The sequence below is a fragment of the Periplaneta americana genome, chromosome 11 (genome assembly GCF_040183065.1).
Source record: "Periplaneta americana isolate PAMFEO1 chromosome 11, P.americana_PAMFEO1_priV1, whole genome shotgun sequence".
NCBI classification, from domain to species: Eukaryota; Metazoa; Arthropoda; class Insecta; order Blattodea; family Blattidae; genus Periplaneta; species Periplaneta americana.
This window is the reverse complement of record NC_091127.1, coordinates 134,947,588-134,969,706: the sequence shown is the minus strand read 5'-3', so window position 1 is coordinate 134,969,706 and position 22,119 is coordinate 134,947,588. Positions and strand designations below refer to the sequence as shown.

The 22,119-nt window shown below is 34.6% G+C and overlaps 1 protein-coding gene and 1 non-coding gene across 4 annotated transcripts in view; one reads left to right on the top strand and one right to left on the bottom strand.

The window, feature by feature from the left end:
* The first annotated feature begins 3,844 nt into the window (after positions 1-3,844).
* TRNAY-AUA (transfer RNA tyrosine (anticodon AUA)) lies at positions 3,845-3,916 on the top strand. The gene has a single exon. It is a non-coding gene; the product is annotated as a tRNA-Tyr (tRNA).
* A 10,366-nt stretch (positions 3,917-14,282) lies between these two features.
* The window catches only part of LOC138709367 (uncharacterized), a 409,404-nt gene continuing 401,567 nt past the window's right edge, over positions 14,283-22,119 (bottom strand). For all 3 annotated transcript variants that reach the window (XM_069840100.1, XM_069840101.1, XM_069840102.1), the window contains 3 exons: positions 21,122-21,338; positions 19,508-19,634; positions 14,283-17,966 (listed from right to left, as the gene is read on the bottom strand). In XM_069840100.1, coding sequence (XP_069696201.1) covers positions 17,748-17,966; positions 19,508-19,634; positions 21,122-21,338 — 563 coding nt within the window. In that variant the 3' untranslated portion in view covers positions 14,283-17,747. The remainder of the gene's footprint in view (positions 17,967-19,507; positions 19,635-21,121; positions 21,339-22,119) is intronic.

Here is a 22,119-nt window from a genome sequence, read left to right as displayed (position 1 = left end):
TTTTCAATCTGTCTGTTCATAATGTCTATACAATTGCAAAAGAATAATAATAATAATAATAATAATAATAATAATAATAATAATAATAATAGTGCTGTTTGCTGTGGCAAACTTTCGCGTGGCAATAAATCTTGTTATAAATTGTTGTTTAGTCAACTGTTCGAAGACAAATTTGAATAAAACAATCATTTCCCATGTGCGTTAGAAAGAGAGAAAGATACGCCTCAGGTGTGCCAATAGTACGGAAGTTACACGTCACGTTTTTTTTTCAGCATTTCTCTACAGGAGTTGTGTATCCAGTTTATAATGTTGAGATCACTGCTCAGCACACATAATGCGAAATAGTACTCTGCTGCTAACCTTTGGAGCGCTGTATCGCGAGAATTGCAAAAAAAAAAAAAAAATCACCTCAATCTTCGTGACTGTATATTAGACTGGGTTTACTCTGTAGCAAAAATGGCCAGGGAGATTTCCTTGGGGGTAAAGGCAGTGGGCATATAGGACTGACATTCCTACTGCCATTGATGCCATGATCTGTACTGGTGGGAGCATTAACTCGCGCCAATCAGTAGGCCTTCATGGCCTGTAATGGAGTTTATTTGGTTTCTATCAAAATTCCAATATCTTCTCCTGAATAGGTAGGTTACCGTAGGAACCTTTCGCTCAAACCCATTCCCAGACAAACTGTATCAGCAGACAAACTTAGCTACATCGTGGCTTCTGTGATATCTTTGATGTACCTTTGGCACATACTTAATGGATTTACATTGCACCAGTGGCGGCTCGTGAACTTGTGGATTGGGAGAGCTGCAATAGATTTCGGTACATACAAACTTTGTCAAACGCTTTGGAGTAATCGACAAACAGTGTGTGTTTCACAATTATACTCTCTCCTTTTCTGTATCTTCATCAACCAATAAAATTCAAATGGACACACACTGGGGTTTGAACCTGAGTCTCTAACATGGAAAGCAGAGACTCTAACTATTCAGCGAAAAGTACAACCAAAATTAATTTTACTATTCGAAATGCATAAACAGAACCTCAACACAGTTGATTATAGTCGATTTTACCAACAGAGTATGGATTATAACAGTTCATAATCAAGCCTGAGAGGAAGTGAAATGTATTATTTTACCATAACTTTCAGAACAAGTCTGGGCAGGATCCTCTCAGCCTTATAAAAAAGAATATCAAATCTTTCTCTGGCGTGAAAGACGACCCAAGTATCATGCTTATCACATCATGCCATGGTCTAGATCAGCCCTGGACAGAACATGGAAAAGGGAACTCAGAAATCCCTGCCTATATCCTTTCGGCTTACACTGCATTATAAACACACAGTAAGGCATTGTGAATCAGTGGTGGATTTCAGGTGACCAGTGAGAGCCGAAAGTTGTAAAAGCTATGATGCCTGCCCTATACAATCCGTCAATGAGCAATTACCTTTCTGTCAACTCATATGAGGTCAAAACATTACCGTCTCAGCCAGGGAAGGTGGAGTGGAAAGTTGAGAGTAGTCTGCAGTGATTCGATTGAGGTGTTAGTGCCCAGACTTGGTCCAGATATTGAGAAAGCATTAGAGCTCTACTTCTATATATTATATACCTTCTTCAGTTGGCAACAAAATATCAATCTTCTTAATGTATCCAGCTATTTGCTGACAACATAAAGTCCACTATAGTCCACTGTAGTCTATTCAGTTGTTTTTCACGAGAAATGAGGGGTATTTTGATCAGTGTTCATTATAAATGCCTGTTGCTAGTAGCCAGAGGTGGGGTGTAGTCAATATATACTGCAGAGCTGTCTTCTGCAACTGGTACTGATGATTTTAATTTACTTCTTTTGTGGTTTATGGATGGACAGTATAGAAGAATGTGTTCCAGATCTTCATCATGATTATTACACCACACACAAGTAGGATTATCAGAAATGTGAAATCTGTGTAGGTACAACTGAGTGACAATGTGACCTGTTCTGGCTCTTGTTAAAAATGTTTGAACATATCTGGGAAAGTTTTTGTACATTTCCAGGTCATTTGGTTTCTTTTGTACAGACTGTAAAATTTTTCCTTTGTCAGAAGAGAGCCAATTGTTGATCCGTAAGTTTGTAAAATGAGACTTTACTGAAGTAAAAGCATTGGATAGAGATATCACTTGAAGAGGTCTTGGTTGCAAATATGTTGCCTGTTTTGCAATATTATCGACTTTCTCGTTTCCAGGTATACCACAATGACTAGGTATCCATTGAAATGTTATTTCCTTTTGGAGTTCTTTTAGTTTACTGAGTTGTTTCTGAATTAGAATAATTCTATGTGCATATAGGTTTGGTACATGTTTAATTATATTAAATATAGCCCCCTTGGAGTCGGTAAGTATGCAAGTACCCCTCTTGTGGGTACTCACCTTGTTGTGGTGAGGGGGTTTGTTGTTTAAGCTAACAAGTAACAAAGAGGTACCCACATAAGCTGCATTACCACCAACGCAGTCCCACTACCGTATATTTTTCACTGTTTATATTCATGGAGTCCCTCAGTGTAAAATAGTCCCTCAATCGGATCTCCGGGTAGGGACTGTACTGAGAGATGCCAAGAATCGTACTAAAGTACTTATTTGGAACACCAAAAGTAACACCGTCCAGTCAATCAGAGCCAAATTTAATATTGAAAAGAACCATATAATGAGACAAAGAGGCAAATATAATACCAAAAAGATTGGAGTATGGTGTCAGTCCAATGCAGAAGCAAAATCCATTCTCTGTAATATGCAACAAAATATGAATATAAGATTCTATCTTAGAAAAAACATCCATAAACAAATATTAATATAAAAATGAAATGCATCATGTGGAAGATAAGACACGAGACTAAGGTACTAGCTGGTACTATGGTTTTTATTTTCCAAGACAGGCGACAAAATAATAATATAAAATGTCATAAATATTTGTTTCTCAACTGAGCAACACCATATTTCACAAGCTTTATATACAATATTGAATTTCGTTATATGAAAGCGACAGTGTAAAGAATGAGGTGGAGTGCATGCTACATCTTAGACCTACGAGAATACATCAAGCATGGAGAAGCAACTTGTGTCTGGACTACCTACACTTCATTCTGTGCAGTTTGCACTATTCGACTCACATCATTGTTCTGTTAACAGCTGCAATACAGGATACAATGTGTGGCAACAGAGACTATCTAGCATGGTGTTCTACCATGAAAATGAATTCATTTACATGAAAATATTCACGGTTTATAAGAGGGGTTAAATTACTTGGCAATCAGTGATTTCTTAACCAGTTTTCTGAACTGAGTTACGAATATAAAAGCCTGACTAATTGTCTTGTACTAATGACAGACCAATCAAGCATTATTAAGAACTCTGCTTATGGTCATAAACCTTTTAAAAATTATACGATGAAAGAGTAATGGAACGGAGAAAACTTCTCTCCGGCGCCGGGATTTGAACCCGGGTTTTCAGCTCTACGTGCTGATGCTTTATCCACTAAGCCACACCGGATACAACTCCGACGCTGGTTAGAATCGTCTCAGATTAAGCTCCAACTCTTGGGTTCCCTCTAGTGGCCACCCTCTGCACTACGTCATAGATGTCTATGAACGCAGGACCGAAGTCCACACATGTGCTGAGGTGCACTCAATATGAGTGACTAGTTGGCCGGGATCCGACGGAATGAGCGCTCATATCGAGTGCACCTCAGCACATGTGTGGACTTCGGTCCTGCGTTCATAGACATCTATGACGTAGTGCAGAGGGCGGCCACTAGAGGGAACTCAAGAGTTGGAGCTTAATCTGAGATGATTCTAACCGGCGTCAGAGTTGTATCCGGTGTGGCTTAGTGGATAAAGCATCAGCACATAGAGCTGAAAACCCGGGTTCAAATCCCGGCGCCGGAGAGAATTTTTCTCTGTTCCAGTACTCTTTCATTGTATGATGACGCAGAATATCTGCATGGAAATATCATATGTACTTCGGTACATTAAAAATAATATATATTTTAAAAATTACATGAAACAATGCCAGGTTAATATACAATCATTCATTTTACTTGGATTCTTTTCTTTTTCCGAAATTAATAGTTTGAAAACTATTTACAAAACTTACTTCCACTGAATATGAACATGTAGTCGTAAAGTAAAACCTCAAAAGAAATATTTGATACTGATGTCTCCACATCAAATAACAATCTTAAGTTTTTTTATCTATAGAAAGTATAATTCACGAAAATATTTATACAGGGTTAGTTAAAAGTCCCGCACCACCTAACTAACTTTTGAAGCATATGGTTCAATGACATGAAACTTGGTATGTGAGAATAACCATATACTAAGAACTCAATAATGGTATTACCGAGTTTTTTCTACTGCCGGTTTAACTGGAAGTTACTCCAACTCTCTTATTTTAAATGAAACACCCAATATAATATATATATATATATATATATTTTTTAATAGTGCTCATTAAGAGCTTTTCAAAAAGTACCCACACTCGATACTTCTGTACAAATTCAGTGTTACTAAGTCAAGAAAACAGAAAAGTGTTATCGAATATTAAAATACTCCATCCTTAACAAAAACAAAACAAAGCTAGCTCACCTTCTAAATTATGTGTTCAAATTGGTAGCCCTCAGCTGCTTTACAATGTGTCACTCGATCATAGAAACCATTTAAGGAATGATTTAACCAGGCTTTAGGAATATCTTGCACCACTTCCATTTTTATTTAGCAACACTGAATTTGTACAGAAGTATTAAGTGTGGGTACTTTTTGAAAAGCTCTTAATGAGCTTTATTCAAAAATAAAAAAAATATATTGGGTGTTCCATTTAAAATAAGAAAGTTGGAGTTACTTCCGGTTAAACCGGAAGTAGAAAAAACTCGGTAATACCATTATTGAGTTCTTAGCATATGGTTATCCTCACATACCAAGTTTCATATCACTGAACCGTATGCTTCAAAAGTTATTTAGGTGGTGCGGGACTTTTAACTAACCCTATATAATAAAAAATGAACAAATAAATTCATTAATAAAACTATTTAATCCACTGCTGAATGCATGTGTAAAAAACATCATGTTTCAAGAATGATAACTACTTTTGTTATCCGGGAGGGGGGTGGGGGGCAAATCAGCTCTCACTGAAACTGTAAAAACAACTGAACTACTCAATTTCTAATGAAATTATAAACAACTATGGCAATCACAATGAATGGAGACAAAGGTAGATTCAACTTTGGAAAGGGCACATTTCATTTTTCAAATTTATCTGCAACAAAAACAGTTAAAAGTTTTTCCAAAAAAAAAAAAAAAATTATTTTTTCCTGTATGACAAATGAAATGTAATACATTTAAAGTAAATGTTATGGTATGACGAAGTTCTCAAATTATTTGAAAGCCAGTTGTAGAAGATACTAGAAACTGCAATAAAATCACTGAAATCCAATTTGTTTCCCCTCTTTAGTTCTCTCCATTTTATGACAATGAGCAAAAATGAGACACATTTGAGCAAAGAAATTTAAAGGCAAAAATTGGCACCTAATTCATTGTGGTAATGCACAAACAACCAAAACTGGCAGAAACAATACAGCCTACAAGAATGATGATAAAGAAGTTAGGAAACATACTCCTTTATACAACAAAAATTTGAGCCTTCAATTTATGGTTCTCAAACCTGAATTCTATCACAGGACTCATTTCTATAAATAGTAAATACAGATATTCATACTGTAGGTACTTTCCCTAAATATACTGCATGTACATACAAACTCTAACACTGTACTATTTAACTATACAGGCATGCCTTGGTTTCGTCCATTAGTGTTTTCTTGCTTTTGTCCACAAGAATTAATTACCAAAACTACAATATACCGTGATTTCCTAATTTTCTCCATAACAATAACTAGAATATGTGATTAACTCGTTTCTTTTGCCATTATTATATTAAAATCCATTAATACAGGTATAAAAACATCCAAATACTGGATGTTAAGCTTTTAATTTTTAATAATCCTTGTTTTTTTTTTTTCATTGCTTATCACTTTTGAGTTTAGAGGTCAAAGGGAGGCAATAGACAGTATTTATAACTGCTTAGAAAATGTATTATCAAAACAATGGGTCTCATTTCTTAGGTTTTCAGGAATAAATTACCCGTAAGACTTTTGAGATTTCGTAGTAGTGTCTCAAAACAGTTGAGCTATGGCAGGAGGAAAGAGTCCACATTCTCCTAATCTCTCAAAAGTATAGAAAGTTCTTTGTTTCTAGCATTATGAATGTTCCCACAAGACTCGAGCATATTAAAAATACCCTTATATAATTTCCTCATATGAATCGGAATACATGTTTCTTCAATGATCAGACTTTTTTTGTGAAAGAATTAAGGATGAAAATCAAGAGATGCCTGTAATATTTTTTATTCAAGTTGTATAGTTGTTTTAAAACTATTCTAAGACTCCTAGAGCATATTAATATGAAACAGGATGCAATATATCTTCATTATTTTTTTATTATGGAAATTTTATTATAAAATTCAACACGATAAATCTCATACATCAATGTTTGAAGGACCATCTCAATTGTCCTTGCATTACCACTATGATAACAGTTGGGTGCATTTATCTGACTCACAGCAACATGGATTGCACAGAGACGTAATGTCTCAACACATACTTTCTCATACATTACAAAACAAAAAAAATATTCAATCACTGGGAAAAAAGTTGAGGGAGAAGTTCCTGAGAGAAAGAATGAGTAACATCTCAGCAAGAAATGTACGTCTTATACCCTACATAACTTCAATTTACCAATAATTCTTTAATCTCAGTAACACCCAAGTCACGTGACACATAATTAAATCGTTTTCAGTGAAATCCCATTGGCGTCCTTTGAAAAGTAACAGTGAAAACAGGATTTCAATTTTAATTTGTGAATCTTCAAATGGGAGAAAAAAAAAGTCGTGGCAGATGACACATTTTAATCTTGAGATCCTGGCATTTCACTCTAGTCACAATCTCCACTAGTATCATACCTACACTCCAAAACACACTAAATGAAGTGTTCTTGTAATTCACGTTTATAAATTACACTTTACTTTCCAGGCCATTCAACAAGAAATACGTGATACTTTTTCTCACATTTCACCTTTCATACTTTACTTGTAAAATAGAAAAGTTCTGATGCAACAGGCAACTAATATTCTGTAAATAGTGAGACTTCTATGCTAATTCAGTGGCACCGAGTCAGAGAAGGGAAACACTACAAAGTATTTCATATAAAGAACTGTTTCAATTCGAGACTAAAAAAAAAAAAAAAAAAAAGTAATGGAGAAGTTCTTCTAACAATGATATACATGTTATGCATGTTCTTTAATAGTTGGATGCATTATTAGGTTCACGACTTCTGGTATGCTTCTTACAAAATGCAAATTTGCAAATTAAAAACAATAGCTCTATTAAAAGAGGAAGATAACATAAAAATGAAACATAAGAAATAGGTCATCTTTGGCTTTAGACATAATTTACCTTTCATTTGCATAGATTCTTATTTTGGATTTTTGCTCTTTTGCTCTGATTATAAAGAACTGGAAGGTCTAAACAAATTAATAAAGATGTAAGATGAGAAATATAACTGAACAACACAGTTATCGCATATTCTACTGGAGATGTAAAAGATCTGTTATTTTTTGGTAATCCAATAATCAGCTGATGAAAATAAATATCTGAGAATATCATTTCACAAGATGAACTTTGTTTTATTTATTATGATTATTATTTATTACTGTGGGTCCCTATCACCACGGCATGGCGCATCCTCAGGTTGCGGATAGAGGAGACGGCCTCCAGATATGGAGGGTAGCTGCGAATATATTGAATAAGCAGTCGTGGACAGCCGATAAGGGGTGGTCCTCCAGCTTGGGGGTTGGACGAAGGGCTAACCCATCACTATAAAAAATAGCTTGTTACGAATCCCTACAATAAGAGTGTTAGTTGGGAGGCTGGAGGGAAAAAGACCTTTGGGGTGGCCGATACATAGATGGGAGGATAATATTAAAATGGATTTGAGGGAGATGGGATAGATGATAGAGACTGGATTAATCTTGCACAGGATAGGGACCTATGGTGGGCTTATGTGAGGGCGGCAATGAACCTTCGGGTTCCTTAAAAGCCATTTGTAAGTAAGTAAAAATTATGTATCGGTATTGTGGTAAGAATTAACTGTAAAATTGTTATGTAACACAATCCAAAATAAAAGTAATTTCACATTTTCAAAACATAATTTTCTAATTCTTCCCAAGTCCAGTCAGCTTTATGCCATAGACGAGACTGAATACTCATTTGACGGTGCAGGATTATTTTAACAAATTTAACATTGTTCGGAAGGAAGCAAAGATTACAGAAATAATGGGTCAACACATGCGAAAAGGATATTAGTAAAATACTAGGTACTCTTGTAATATTTTTAACAATACTGCAATTTGTGAAGAGATAAAAGTAAATTCGAAGTTCATACAAAAATAAAACAGACAAAAAGGAGTAAACAGTCTTTACTACTGTCAAATACATAACAATTGGAGAAATGGGATCAGGAGAAGGGAAGAGGTGTTGTCTTTCACTATATAAATTAGATTTATAAAATAAATCCTATTACTCTTCTACAACTCTGTGAATACGGGAAATCATAATAAAGGGCACAGTCAGTATGAAGTTATCTGTATCTTTTATGGTGGCTATTTTAATGTTGCCATGTTCTCTACCAAAAACTGCCGGTACTGAACTGACAAAGTAAGGATAAATTCTGAACAGCATTTTAGTGATGTAGCCAATGACCAACTTTCCACAACACGACTCAGGTTTGACATCTTAAGTCCAAATATAATTTTTAGTTGACAAAAATGGAATTTAGAACAGAATTTTTCAGGATATTCTAATTTCCATTTACAAATCATCTCATTATTCACTATTCCATGAAATCGATCTGGTTTACTTTTGTTACTTTATTTATAATCACTTTTAAATTACAGAAATTATTATAAAATGATAATGAATGGTAAAAGAAAAAAACAGAGGAAATCGAAGTCTTTCGATAAACATGTATCATGAGTTTATTGGGAAAAGTTGGTAACTATAGAGGAAAGCAATGAGACCAACTTTTTCTAGTAAGCCCACGATACACACTTTGTTCATTACAAAGTTCACATTATGTCAGCTAAATGACTGAGGCAATGTTGGGCCTTCCTTATTTTTCTAGTTAGCATGAAAGCACATGTCTGACTATTTACTTGAAGTGGAATATGAACTTAAAAAAACTGGAGAAAAAGAAAGACATATGAAAGGAAGAAAGAATGCGGACTGAAACAAAAATTGAAGATGGAAAGAAATAAAGGATAAAGAAATAGAGAGCCAAAGGAATATAATAAATGATGAAAGTGAAGAAGAAAGAGCAAGCATTTAGTAAAGCATTACTATTAAATAATATTAGGAGATACATCAAGGAGATAATTATGTTAAATGGGAATGTATGTTGAAAGCAAAATGGTGAGAGGTTTGAAAAAGTGTCTTTATCACTGAGCTATGTAATTTCTTACTCCAAGAGAAGGCACCACATCTGCCATGTAATGTTACGCATTATCCACTTCATTTCATCAGTCATTCCTCACGCAATACGTCGCACACATCTCTGCAACAAACACTGCACAAAAATAATTCGTTCACCTAGGCACATATCCATTTATTTTCTCTCTTTATTATGGACTTCATATAAACATTAGTTGCGATATATATATACATATCAATATTTATACCTCTACGACATATCTTGCAGTCAGAACAGGTTGTTCTGTTGTGAAAATTCTGCAATTATTCCGTAAGTTTTAATTTTTTAATAATAACAAATTTTGAGACGTAAATTTCTGATTTGTTTGAAGTATAAAAAATTCGTTGGTTGTCAGTACTGAACATTTGACAATGGTTAAATGGTTATTGGCTCTTCACAAATGGTCTCAAATTAACCGATAACCATTTCTGATTTGTGCACCATGTTTCCACTCTTTTCTACCAGAGTAACAGGACAACATGAAATGATACAGAAAGAGGATTTTTTTTATATACAGCAGACAGCTTTAATTTTTCATCCAATAAAAGCCACATTTAGGTTTTTGTGCCTAAAAATACAACACCCTTTGTGGGACTGAAACCAGGTAGATACTTTAGTCCACAAGCAAATAACCAACCACTATACCACAGGTGATGAATGAATTGGTAAACGTTAACTTGCATCAAAACAGAAAGACGAGAACTTACAATGCAATCGAGCATAAAACTTCCAATGTACAATGGGTCACAGTCCAGCCATCATCCGCAATATGCGGAACCCGAATCACGTAAAGTGAAGTAGGTTAGGCATTGGATACATACATATTCTTAATACTAAAATTATATACAGGTTTTGTTACAATAAAGGAAAACATAATTAGATTTACTAATGAGCAGAGGTATATTGGAAGTTCGCATAAGCTCTTGAAATATAAATGAGATGTAAGGTATAATAATGTGATTGGTGAACATCTGAAGAAGGCAGAATTAGACATTAACAGTACAGATATTTTATACAACATATTCTCTCATCTTGATTTTTACCATAAAAATGTAAGAAAATGTATCGCTTTCCAAATTGAAGATGTTGCTATATTGTACTGATCAGTGGCGGCTCTAGAGTGGATGAAGAGATGATTCGCCAAGAAAAAGGGTTCTCTCTCTCAAAATGAGTAAACACACTTTAATAGTACCACGGTAACAATAATACACAAGGTTTAATTATTGCAATTCAAATTGTAACTCATCTCACTGTAAATCAGATCCATTTTTCTGTTCTTCATTATAGCGAAGACACCTAAGATGGAAGGGATGAGTTTTTATTAAATCACTGAGGAGGTCCTGATGGATGGAAATTAAGGCTAGCAATGGCAAACAACTACTGCAAAAGCTATTCATGAGGTATATCTTAAACCTCTTTAAACAGGAAAAACTTCTATCTGCAGAACAACTCATTGATGGAATAGTAAGAATCAAGCTGAATTCTTTGTACACTTCTGCAAACATCTCATCTATTCTTTGATAGTTCTCAGTGAAGTTTCAATGTTCGTATTTTAGTTTTTCTGTTTAAGGATTATTTTAAATTATCTAAAGTATCACCAGTTTATGTCTTTGACTATGTGGGAAATTGTGATGTATCGACAAGCTTTAAAAGCATGTGTTTCTCAACATCATTACAGCTGGCGCCAGCGTTTTTGGCATGTGTCCTAGATATATAGTGCCCAATTTGTGAGCATGTTGCAGCTGAGAATGATACCACTTCCTATACACGTCACATCAGCCATTTGCCAAACACAGTTGTTCAAACTGATTGTGGCAAATGTAAAACACTCGCACTTAACGTTCCCATTACTTATTTCACACGCTAAAAACGGTGACGCGGACTTTAAATCAGATACTCTCTAACAATAATACTGGAAAGCTTTCCTGTTCAGCATTGAAGCAGCGGTGAATAGTGACTGTGCTGCTTGAAATGTTGATACAGTCCTTGTGGCGTGGTGGGTTACATGGGGGAAAAGAGGAGAAGTGTGCATATGATGTCAATAAGAAAATGCAAAGCAATAATATAATTTGGAGTCGCTTTGTTTGCAACGTTTTCAATTAATAAGAAATTACAAAGTTATTAGAATAGGAATGCATTGGCACAATTCTCGTATTTTCAAATGTATATGATTTAGTTGTACATGATTTAGCAGCTTTCATACATCACTTATTTCATACCCTAACTGTCTGGTTGTCCATTTTATTTATGCTGTAACAGTTTATTAGCACATTGAAATATTTATTAATGAAGATATTGGCACAGTCACTGCAAATGGAAATGTTAACACGGGGCACTATCATTTTAAATAGCTCTTTTGTTTATACCAGTTTTAGTTTTACAAAGAACATTATTAATTAAAAAAAAAAAACATCAGAACACAATTTTGTCTTAGGAGAATTATTCTCAGAGAAAACTATTTTTGAATTTTTACAATATATGCATATATTTTTTTTGCAATGTGTGTTGTTACAACATTTGGACTATCTGAAGAACAATTTCTTCCACAAATTTCGTGATATCTATATATACCCAACCCGCAACATAAGCTCTTGCATTCTCTTCTAATACATTTTTGCTATCGTTAACAGTTTCGTCCAAATAGGGCTGCAAAACTTCGATTTCTCTTTTTTGAGTAAGAAATAACAAATGTCAACTTCACACTTGTTTCTTTCAGAAGGGCTTAGGAAATGATTCGTCATAGTTGTCTAATTGTAGCTCTAAACTTCGAGCAGCTTGAAGTCATGCTGTTTCCACCTTTAGCTCGAACATTAGAAAAGAGATTTTCTATGCAGTCTTGTTTTAACCTTATTATAATTAAAAATTTTAATCATACTTATAATGCAATTCTTTCCATAGCAATTTTAAAGTGGGGTTCATATCTTTATCTATAAAATAAAGCTTATCTAGGTATTTCGACTTAATTAATTTGCCAACTAGCTTGAAATTGTAATGTTGTACTTCGTTACATCCAAGAATTCTCCTCCTTTCAATATTGTTTGATTCTTGATCCCAAGGCGCATCTATTTGATTCGAAAAAATCATGCATTTCAGTTTTTTATATAGATAAACTATCAAGAAATTATATTTTGTATAAAGAAAGTAAAGTAGATTTATCCAGTTTAGTATATGATTCAGTTAACATAAAGAATAATATACTGTTGCTAATGCACTATCTAATTAGATGATAGAGGAGTTTTGTCCGTCATTTCTGACATCAGAGAACCTGCAGCCTCCTTGATGCAAAATATAATATATTCTTGGGACCTTCGCGATTCTTTCACTGTGCTTTGAATTTCACCCACATTTTCGGAAGAAGGAGCTCTTAAATTCAGTGAAGGAATGAAAAGCTGTTCTCTTCAGTCTGTTATTAAAGCAAAATATTAAACATAACAATCCTATGGCTGATTTGAAACTTGAGTATACTTTTCCAATTACAGGTCATTTTTACTTACTCTTGACTTTCTAAATTTATTATTGTTATTGCAATCCAATAATCTAAAGTGATCTGGAAAAAAAAAAAAAAAATATATATATATATATATATATATATATATATATATATATATATATATATATATATAAATAAAAAGTTAACAATCCTATGGCTGATTTGAAACTTGAGTATACTTTTCCAATTACAGGTCATTTTTACTTACTCTCGACTTTCTAAATTTATTATTGTTATTGCAATCCAATAATCTAAAGTGATCTGGAAAAAAAAAAAATATATATATATATATATATATAAATAAAAAGTTATGTTTTATTTAACGATGCTCGCAACTGCAGAGGTTATATCAGCATTGCTGGATGTGCCGGAATTTTGTCCCGCAGGAGTTCTTTTACATGCCAGTAAATCTACTGACATGAGCCTGTCGCATTTAAGCACACTTAAATACCATCGACCTGGCCCAGGATCGAACCCGGAACCTTAGGCATAGAAGGCCAGCGCTATACCAACTCGCCAACCAGGTCGATTGATCTGAGAATATTTTTGCAATTTTTGTACAGATATTATGTCCCTCTAATTTTAAACATTTTGTCTAGGACTCTCTCGCCTATTTGAATATTTTATAAATCTGAAGAATGATTTAGTATCTTTTACGAAGCGTAGTTTTTACAGAAGAACACAGCACAAACAATTCCACATTTCCCTAACATTGTGTGCAACAATGAGAATAATCCTTACGACTTACACCAATATAGGTGGTATTGCTTACACCACTTGTTGAAGAACAAAACTCATGTCACAGTTAACAGTGCAATGCCTCACATCATCCTCGCACCTACAATCCCTGTCGCTAAATAGGAATGGTGAGTTATTTGCCACTTTAACCATGAACTTTACAGTATTACTATTAGAAAGTATTTCATTAAATCACTCATTAAGTTCCAGCATCACATTATCCAGTATTTCATAAAATAAGGGTTTTAAGCTTTGAAAGTATTCTTCTTCTGACATGTTCTGCTTCATTCATGGACTTCAACGAACTTCCTTCAATGTAAGAATTTAATAATCCTTTAAAATTCCCCTTTATGGAATCTTCACTTTCATTATGTCCACGAAAGTCCATTGCCTGTCTGCTTGAAAATAAATCTATTCTAATTGGATAATGCATTAATAACACTGTTCTACAAAAAAAAAAAATTAAATTCATTTTTCTGGGTATAACATTTTTGACTAACATGGAAATTTACCTCCTGAATTCAAATCTGTAATTAGTTTATCTGTGTCACGCATAGTTTTCAAGTTATATGCAATTTCATTTTTTCAATATTTTTCGTTTCGTTTCCACACTATGTATTTATGTAGGTAAAACATGTAAATATTAATATTTTAGTCACTTGCAAAATTATTTACAAACATTTTATACACTATAAAACAAAAAATATATACAAGCCTTAATATAATAATTATATTATATGGAAAAACTTATTTAAGATTAGAAAATATGAACAAAATACAGTTTTTCTAAAGAATTTAAAAGTCTTATTTTTTTCTCTTGTGTTCAATTTTGCAGTCTCTAATAATGTTCCAGCAGTAGTCAGCAAGCATCGCAGGCATCCATTTCCCTTCATACCGCTTTTCCATGGACATTATATCTTTATGGAACCTTTCACCATGTTCGTCAGAGACATCACTGCAGCTCTCAGGAAAATAATGTAGATGTGAATCTAAGAAATGCACTTTTAAAGACATGTGACATCCTAGATTCCTATATGCATTTATCATTTGTTGAACCAGTTGTTCGAAGTCGTTAGCTCTTTTTCTTCCCAGAAAATTTTGCGTTACATTCATGAAACAAGACCATGCTCTCATTTCTTTTGGTGCAAGGCATTGTTCAAAATCTGAGTCCTTATGAAGTTTTCTAATTTTGGGGCCCACAAACACGCCCTCTTTTATTTTTGCTGCAGAAAGAGAAGGAAACTTGAAAGGTACATAAACCCTCTTCCAGATGTGTTCATGGCCTTAACAAATTGTTTAATAAGGCCTAGCTTGATGTGAAGAGGGGGCAGCAGAACATCTTCACTGGCTACCAATTTCTCATTCAGTATATTTTCCCTCTAACTTTCCACTTACGTTCAGGCCAAATCTTTCTTTTATAATGGGAATTCCTATCGAGACTATCCTACTCACACAGAAAACATCCATATTTGGTGTAGCCTTGTTGCATACCTAATATCATGGCAACTATTTTCAAATCACCACATATTTTCCACTTGTGCTCATTATATTTGATTAATCTCAGCATATTTTTTTTTTTAAATATCATATGACTCTTTAGTCATACTTGCATAGGCAACTGGGACAGAAGGCATTATGTTCCCATTGTGGAGGAGAATTCCCTTTAGACTGTATTTTGAGGCATCTATAAAAAAAGTCTCCACTCTTGTGGCTCGTATTTGAAGTTCAAAGTATTCATTAGGTCACAAACATCATTGCAGAATGTCATCATGAGTTGAATTGTGCATATGCAGAAACAATATTTCTTGTAAACAAACAATACTCACTTCCTCTAACAAGAATTCCAGGTTAAACTCAAGTTAGTTAAATGAGACGTATATTATCGTATAACTAAAAAACTGTGCCTGATAGCGAATTTCTGTTTTCAGATTTGAATTTGCCATATGAAAATCCTTTGGAAACACATATTTTCATATTAGAAAAATGACCCTTGTAGAACAGTGAATTGATTCAACTCAACGTTTTCATTATGCTCAATTATGTAAAGCCTTAAACTTTCTTTGAGAGAAATAGGAATTTGATTCATATTATTTTCTAACGCCTTGAACCAGAGACAGTTCTTTGAAATTGTTTCAGTGAAGATTCATGTTTCCCAAATGCATGTGTATTGTTATTCAAATCACTGACACCAGATGTTCCATGTTCTCGTTTTTACATCAATTAATAAACATGACCGACAGTATAACATTTGCAAGTTAACTATTAGCACACAATCATTTATGTTTAATATATCATCAGGATTTAAATTTCCTAACAAAAGTTTCTGAGTTAGGTTTATTTTTATCACCACACGATTTCTCCAAACAAAGCACTGGTTGAAGTCTACCATGATTAAACAAATCCAAATTCTTCTTGTCTTCCTCTTTTCAACGCGAAAATAGAGTTTTAAGTAAACTGCACACAAAATCATTTCTGGGACTCACTGTAAGTTAACAATAGCACACTTAAAACCACTATAAAAACACAAAATATCTAATACATTAAAATTACACCATCCATTTCCTGTAAGATCCAAGTTTCGTAACAACAAACAGAACATGATGCCTGGTTGTACTGATATAAACACGTATAACGTAACACAGAACACTTCTGCACTGCAGCATTCAATGTTAGCTGACATGATATGAATATGTACCGCCTGTATCATATCTGTTGCAGTGGCAATTCAGAGCGTTCCCCTTGACCTTTAACAAACTTATCCTTGTCCGTTCGCGAGTTGCGTCAATAACCGACTTCACTGCACTAGTGGCAAAAAATATCGAATAACATTAACAAAAACTTAATAATGCATTCAATTATTGGATTTTTTTTTTCTTTCAAAAATAGCGATTCTGCAATTCAAACACTTCTATGGAGAACCGCCACTGGTACTGAAGTAACCATAAATAAAGGCTGCAGAATTTGTCTTCTAATTCTGACAATTCGTCAGCATTTTGAGACAAGCTCTGAAATAAATTCATAATATTTTTTATGCTCGACCATGCCGAAATGTAGTAATTATACACCTGGTATTAGCCCTTTAATGCACCTCATTAAAGTATACCTATTCATTATAGTTCAGTTGTTCAGTCAATGAGAAATCACCATTGTACCATTATAAAACCGCAAATATCAATTATTCTCGGATATGCAATCGAAAGACAATTAGCAAAACGTCACGGAGGCTGTAAATCCAATACTGTTGCAGAAGGTTATGTTCTGTTACTATAATAATTAGCGTTAATTGTAAATAATATTCAAATAAATTCAATTTGTCAACTCGTTTTTCAATTCTAAATCAATTTCCAGGCTATATCAAGCCTAATGTTCATGTTATTCTCTAGATTATATCAAGGTCAATGACACATTCGTTCCTCGGAAAAAATCAATACTTTCGCGTCTGAGCACATCTCACAATTTAGAAGGTCAGTTCCACTCTTCACTTAGACAACCATAACATGAATACTTATGAATAATTTCAAGTTAGAAATATGGTCGAGCATAAAAAGTAGTATGAAACTTGCGCTCGTTTCATAAACAAACATACTCGCGTCTTAATTACTACCATTATAGGCTCGTTGCATAATTTACTATATGAGTAGCAACACTTCTCTCAATGCTAGACAGAAACTCACTTCCCTGTACTGAAAACATTATTGATGTAGGATTTATTTTCCTCTGATCATGCATTAATATAACGTTCTTCCTCATTACACTACAGTGACTGATCAGCTATGTATTAATTTGTTCTGATCATAGGCTGCACCATAGTATAAAACGGTTCACATCCTCAAGAGCACGAAGTATGTGTAAGTACTGTGGCTGTGTTACTGGAATAATTGCAGAACTCTCATCTCTCACTCACTCATCAGTGATCTACGACACTGGCTCCTCATCTGTATCAGAACTCAGTTCGTCTGAGTTGGGTTGCAGTCCATGTGACTGTGAGTGTTTCCTATGTCGTGTGTAAGCTCGACTCTCCTCGCCTGTGTGTCGGAAGCTGAGGAGTGGATGAAGGGCAGAACGCAGACTCCAGAACAGTCGAGGGAACAGAATCTCCTGTTGTGCCAACAGTTGCTTGGTGCGATGGCGTTCCTGTTCATAAACACACATTTACAATGTGATTTTGTTACATTAGAAACATGTTCATCAACTTAAATGAAAGATACTATCATCACTATTCTGTAATAATATGGTCAAAAGGAAACTGTTAATGATCTTATGTCGAAGAGAGAGAAGTGATTAATTGTTGAGAAGAGGTAAAGCTTGGATTTTTTTGTTGATGATAAAGTAATACAAAAACTTACATTTCGAGATTCGAAGGTTGGTTCTTCCTTCATCTTCAGGAGAGAGGAAGAAACTGGGAGGGGGAAAGAAGAGAGGAAGAGGAAGAGGGAAAGAGAAAAGGAGAGAGAGGGAGTTGTTTTGTGTGAACTGTTCAAAATGCTAAGTTCAGTCTCGTTTTCAATAATGGCTATTAAGTCTACATTAATTTTAATTACTTTAAAGTACGTGGTTGTTTGGAGTTCAGGAGGATATATGGAATTAATTGTGTATTTATGGAGAGTAAATGCAAATATTTGAAGAAAATCTCTGAACAATACTCTTCATTAAATTGTCTCATAATACAGTAGAACTTGGTTATAACGACATCCAAGGGGCCGTAAACATTATGTTGTTATAAACGAGTGTCGTAGTAACCGAGATTCACATTATCAATCTAGTGAGGTGGAAAATGAAAAATAACAAAATTTAATTAGACTTATTTTCGATTTATGTATTGACTTTTAAGCCTACAATGAACATAATAAAATACACGTAGGCCTACAATTATAAATACAGTATTCTGTATTAAAACAGTTTGTTCAGTACTCACCAAACTACTTTACTTAGAAGTGAAGTAATCAGTCATTTTACTCTGGTGTCTTCTACTTGCCCAATGCACACTTTCTAGGACTAAATTACGTTCTATGTTCATAATATCAATTGCAATATCACTGCTCCCTTCCCTAGCTTCATAGAACATGTTCATAATTCTAATGACTTCTAAAGCGTCACTCGCTTCTTTTAGTGGCCATACTTCATTAAAATGCGTGCACTTAGTGAAAACTTCCTGTCGAAACTGATCTAATACCGCATGAATTCGGGCAGGCTACAATGGGGTGGGGAATCCGCCTGCATTCCAGAGGTCTATGACAGAAGGAGACTGTAAAGAATATGTCAGGGTCAGATTTCAACAAAATAATTCTTAAAATACTTTGGTTCTTAGAAAATCTTATTCCAAACTGAGGTTGAAAATGACGTTATATGCGAGGTAGATGCTTATGCGTTTGTCGTATTAAGCAAGGTAGGAAAGCATATGTCTTAGGGGGAATTAGTTGGGACCACAGAATATTTGACGTTATAGGCGAGGTGTCGCACAAAACGAGGTCGCTATAACCAAGTTCTACTGTATGTAACAGGAATCAAGCTTTGTTCTTTTGGCGAAAGCTGGCTCAGTGAACTGAGTGAATGATATTTTAAAAGAAGTTTACTTAAATGAAACTAACAGAAACATTTAAAAAATAGTGCAGAAGTTCTCATTTTTTCTTAAGCTAACCTACTCATTAATACTAGACTTCAAGGCTTGTACTCACTTTTGGTGCCTCAAAACATGCTGGACAATTTTCAGGAATAACTGGAAGATTCCTGCTCTCAGCAAACTGCCGCAGGGATTTCTCTCGGACATACACAAATGGGCGAATTACACGTAGATCACGTTCCCTGCAACACACACGCACCAACTTATACCACTCCTCTTTCGCCACGTCACTAAAATTCACAAGGCCAAGGGGGATATGAAATACTGTGCTGGAAAATACAATTCACACTTGATAAAAGGAAAATATTATTAAATTAAAAACTATTAAAGTTCAGTTAGGACCAAACATATTTAAACATACAAAACAATATTTTCAGAAACACGGCAACATACAGTGGTTCACAAAGCCTAAGTCCTCTGTATCAGAAACATACTACTGTATCAATCTTCTTAATGTATCCAGCTGTTTGGTGACAACATAAAGTCCACTATAGTCCACTGTAGTCTATTCAGTTGTTGTTTTTCGCGAGAAATGAGGGGTATTTTGATCAGTGTTCATTATAGATGCCTGTTTCTAGTAACCAGAGGTGGGGTGTAGTCAATATATACTGCAGGGCTGTGTCTTCTGCAACTGGTACTGATGATTTTAATTTACTTCTTTTGTGGTTTATGGATGGACAGTACAGAAGAATGTGTTCCAGATCTTCATCATGACTATATAGACAAGTAGACACTATGACAAGTAGACAAGTATGACACTATAGACAAGTAGGATTATCAGAAATGTGAAATTGGTGTAGGTACAATTGAGTGACAATGTGATCTGTTCTGGCTCTTGTTAAAAATGTTTGAATATGTCTGGGCAAGTTTTATTTTACATTTCCAGGTCATTTGGTTTCTTCTGTACAGACTGTAAAATTTTTCTTTGTCAGAAGAGAGCAAATTGTTGATCCATAGGTTTGTAAAACGAGACTTTACTGAAGCAAAAGCATTGGCTAGAGATATCACTTGAAGTGGTCTTGGTTGCAAATATGTTGTCCGTTTCGCAATATTATCGACTTTCTCGTTTCCAGGTATACCACAATGACTAGGTATCCATTGAAATGTTATTTCCTTATGGAGTTCTTTTAGTTTACTTAGTTGTTTCTGAATTGGAATAATTCTATGTGCATATAGGTTTGGTACATGTTTAATTATATTAAATATAGCCCCCTTGAAGCCAGTAAGTATGCAAATAGATTTTTCAGAAATTTGAGTAACACACTGAAGAGCAGCATCAATAGCTAGCAATTCAGTGTCAAGACTGGAGGAGGATTAACATGGTATGATATAACTTTCTTGATATTTTGGAATATAATACCCTGCTCCTGATGTCCCATTATTAGGATTTAGAGATCCATCTGTATAAATTTGAAGGTGATCCTTATATGTACTGCAGAATAGTTCCATGGACTCTAACTTAAGAATGTATGGAGGATCATTTTTGGAATGATTTCCTGGAATTTGTATGCTATGTTCTGGAATCACCCATTTCCATGGAGGAATTTCGTTCACAACTGGAGTTTTAACAATGAATGTGTCTGTGATATAGATTGGTATTTCTTCTTTTTTATTTTATAGAAATTACACGGGATGAATACGTAATACATGTTGCACTGAGGAGACACACCTGATATAATAATGAGCCTTCATGGTCCTGAGCCTGCCATTGTGGAACACAGACATGAGGAAACTCTCCGTGAGATCATCCAGGTGCTGCCCCAGGGCGAGCACATTGTACCCATGCCCCCGTGCAGCTGCATACAGCCGACCTCGTTTCATGCGACTGCAGAAACTGCAGACAGACTTACAGCCCTTCTCCAGAGATGCTGCTTGCTGCAGTATTGCTGTGCATACAACAAAAAAACCGTAACACATTACTAATTTGAAGAACATTCATAATTACTGTATATAAAGAAATGAAAGTAGACTTGAGGCAGGTCAGGTTAGTCCTGTCTGAGCTCTTCAGCTCAGAAACATCAATCATTTTCAGAAGCCGACTTACATCTCTTTCAGTAACATTGTCTGTCCTTGATTTAAGATACGAAATAATTTATAGTTTCTAAACTTTAAAGAATTGTATTTGTAAATCACATGCTAAGAAGTTTCTTCTTGCAGACCTAAAGTTCTGCACTTAAAGCTTCCATTAGAATCCTTAACTGTGCATAAATATTTCAGGATCATCATTACCAATACAGATTTATTCAACGGACATGACTGGATTTTTATTTATTTACTAATTTGTTTACTATCCAATATTGTGTCCTATTGTTATTTTCTTTTTCCACTCACGGACCGGAGAATGCAAATTCGATTATGCGCAATGTTCAAAACATACAGAGGTGAGCCTGCCTGGAGAGAAATAAAAAATAGGTTGCAAGGAACAACCACTCATATAAATTGAGGGAAAGAAGACAGAGGACGACACTGGAAAGTTTTCTTTTCTCAATTGTACTATCAGAGACTGGAATGCTTTACCTGTAGACTTACTAAAGACTTTATCAATAACCAAAAAATGTATTTAAAAATAGGTTTAAGGACTTTACTAATAGCTTAGATCATATATGTTAACAGATAACTCCTCGCTACATTAAAATCGGCAGCACTTTGAAGAGAACAACCGCCAGG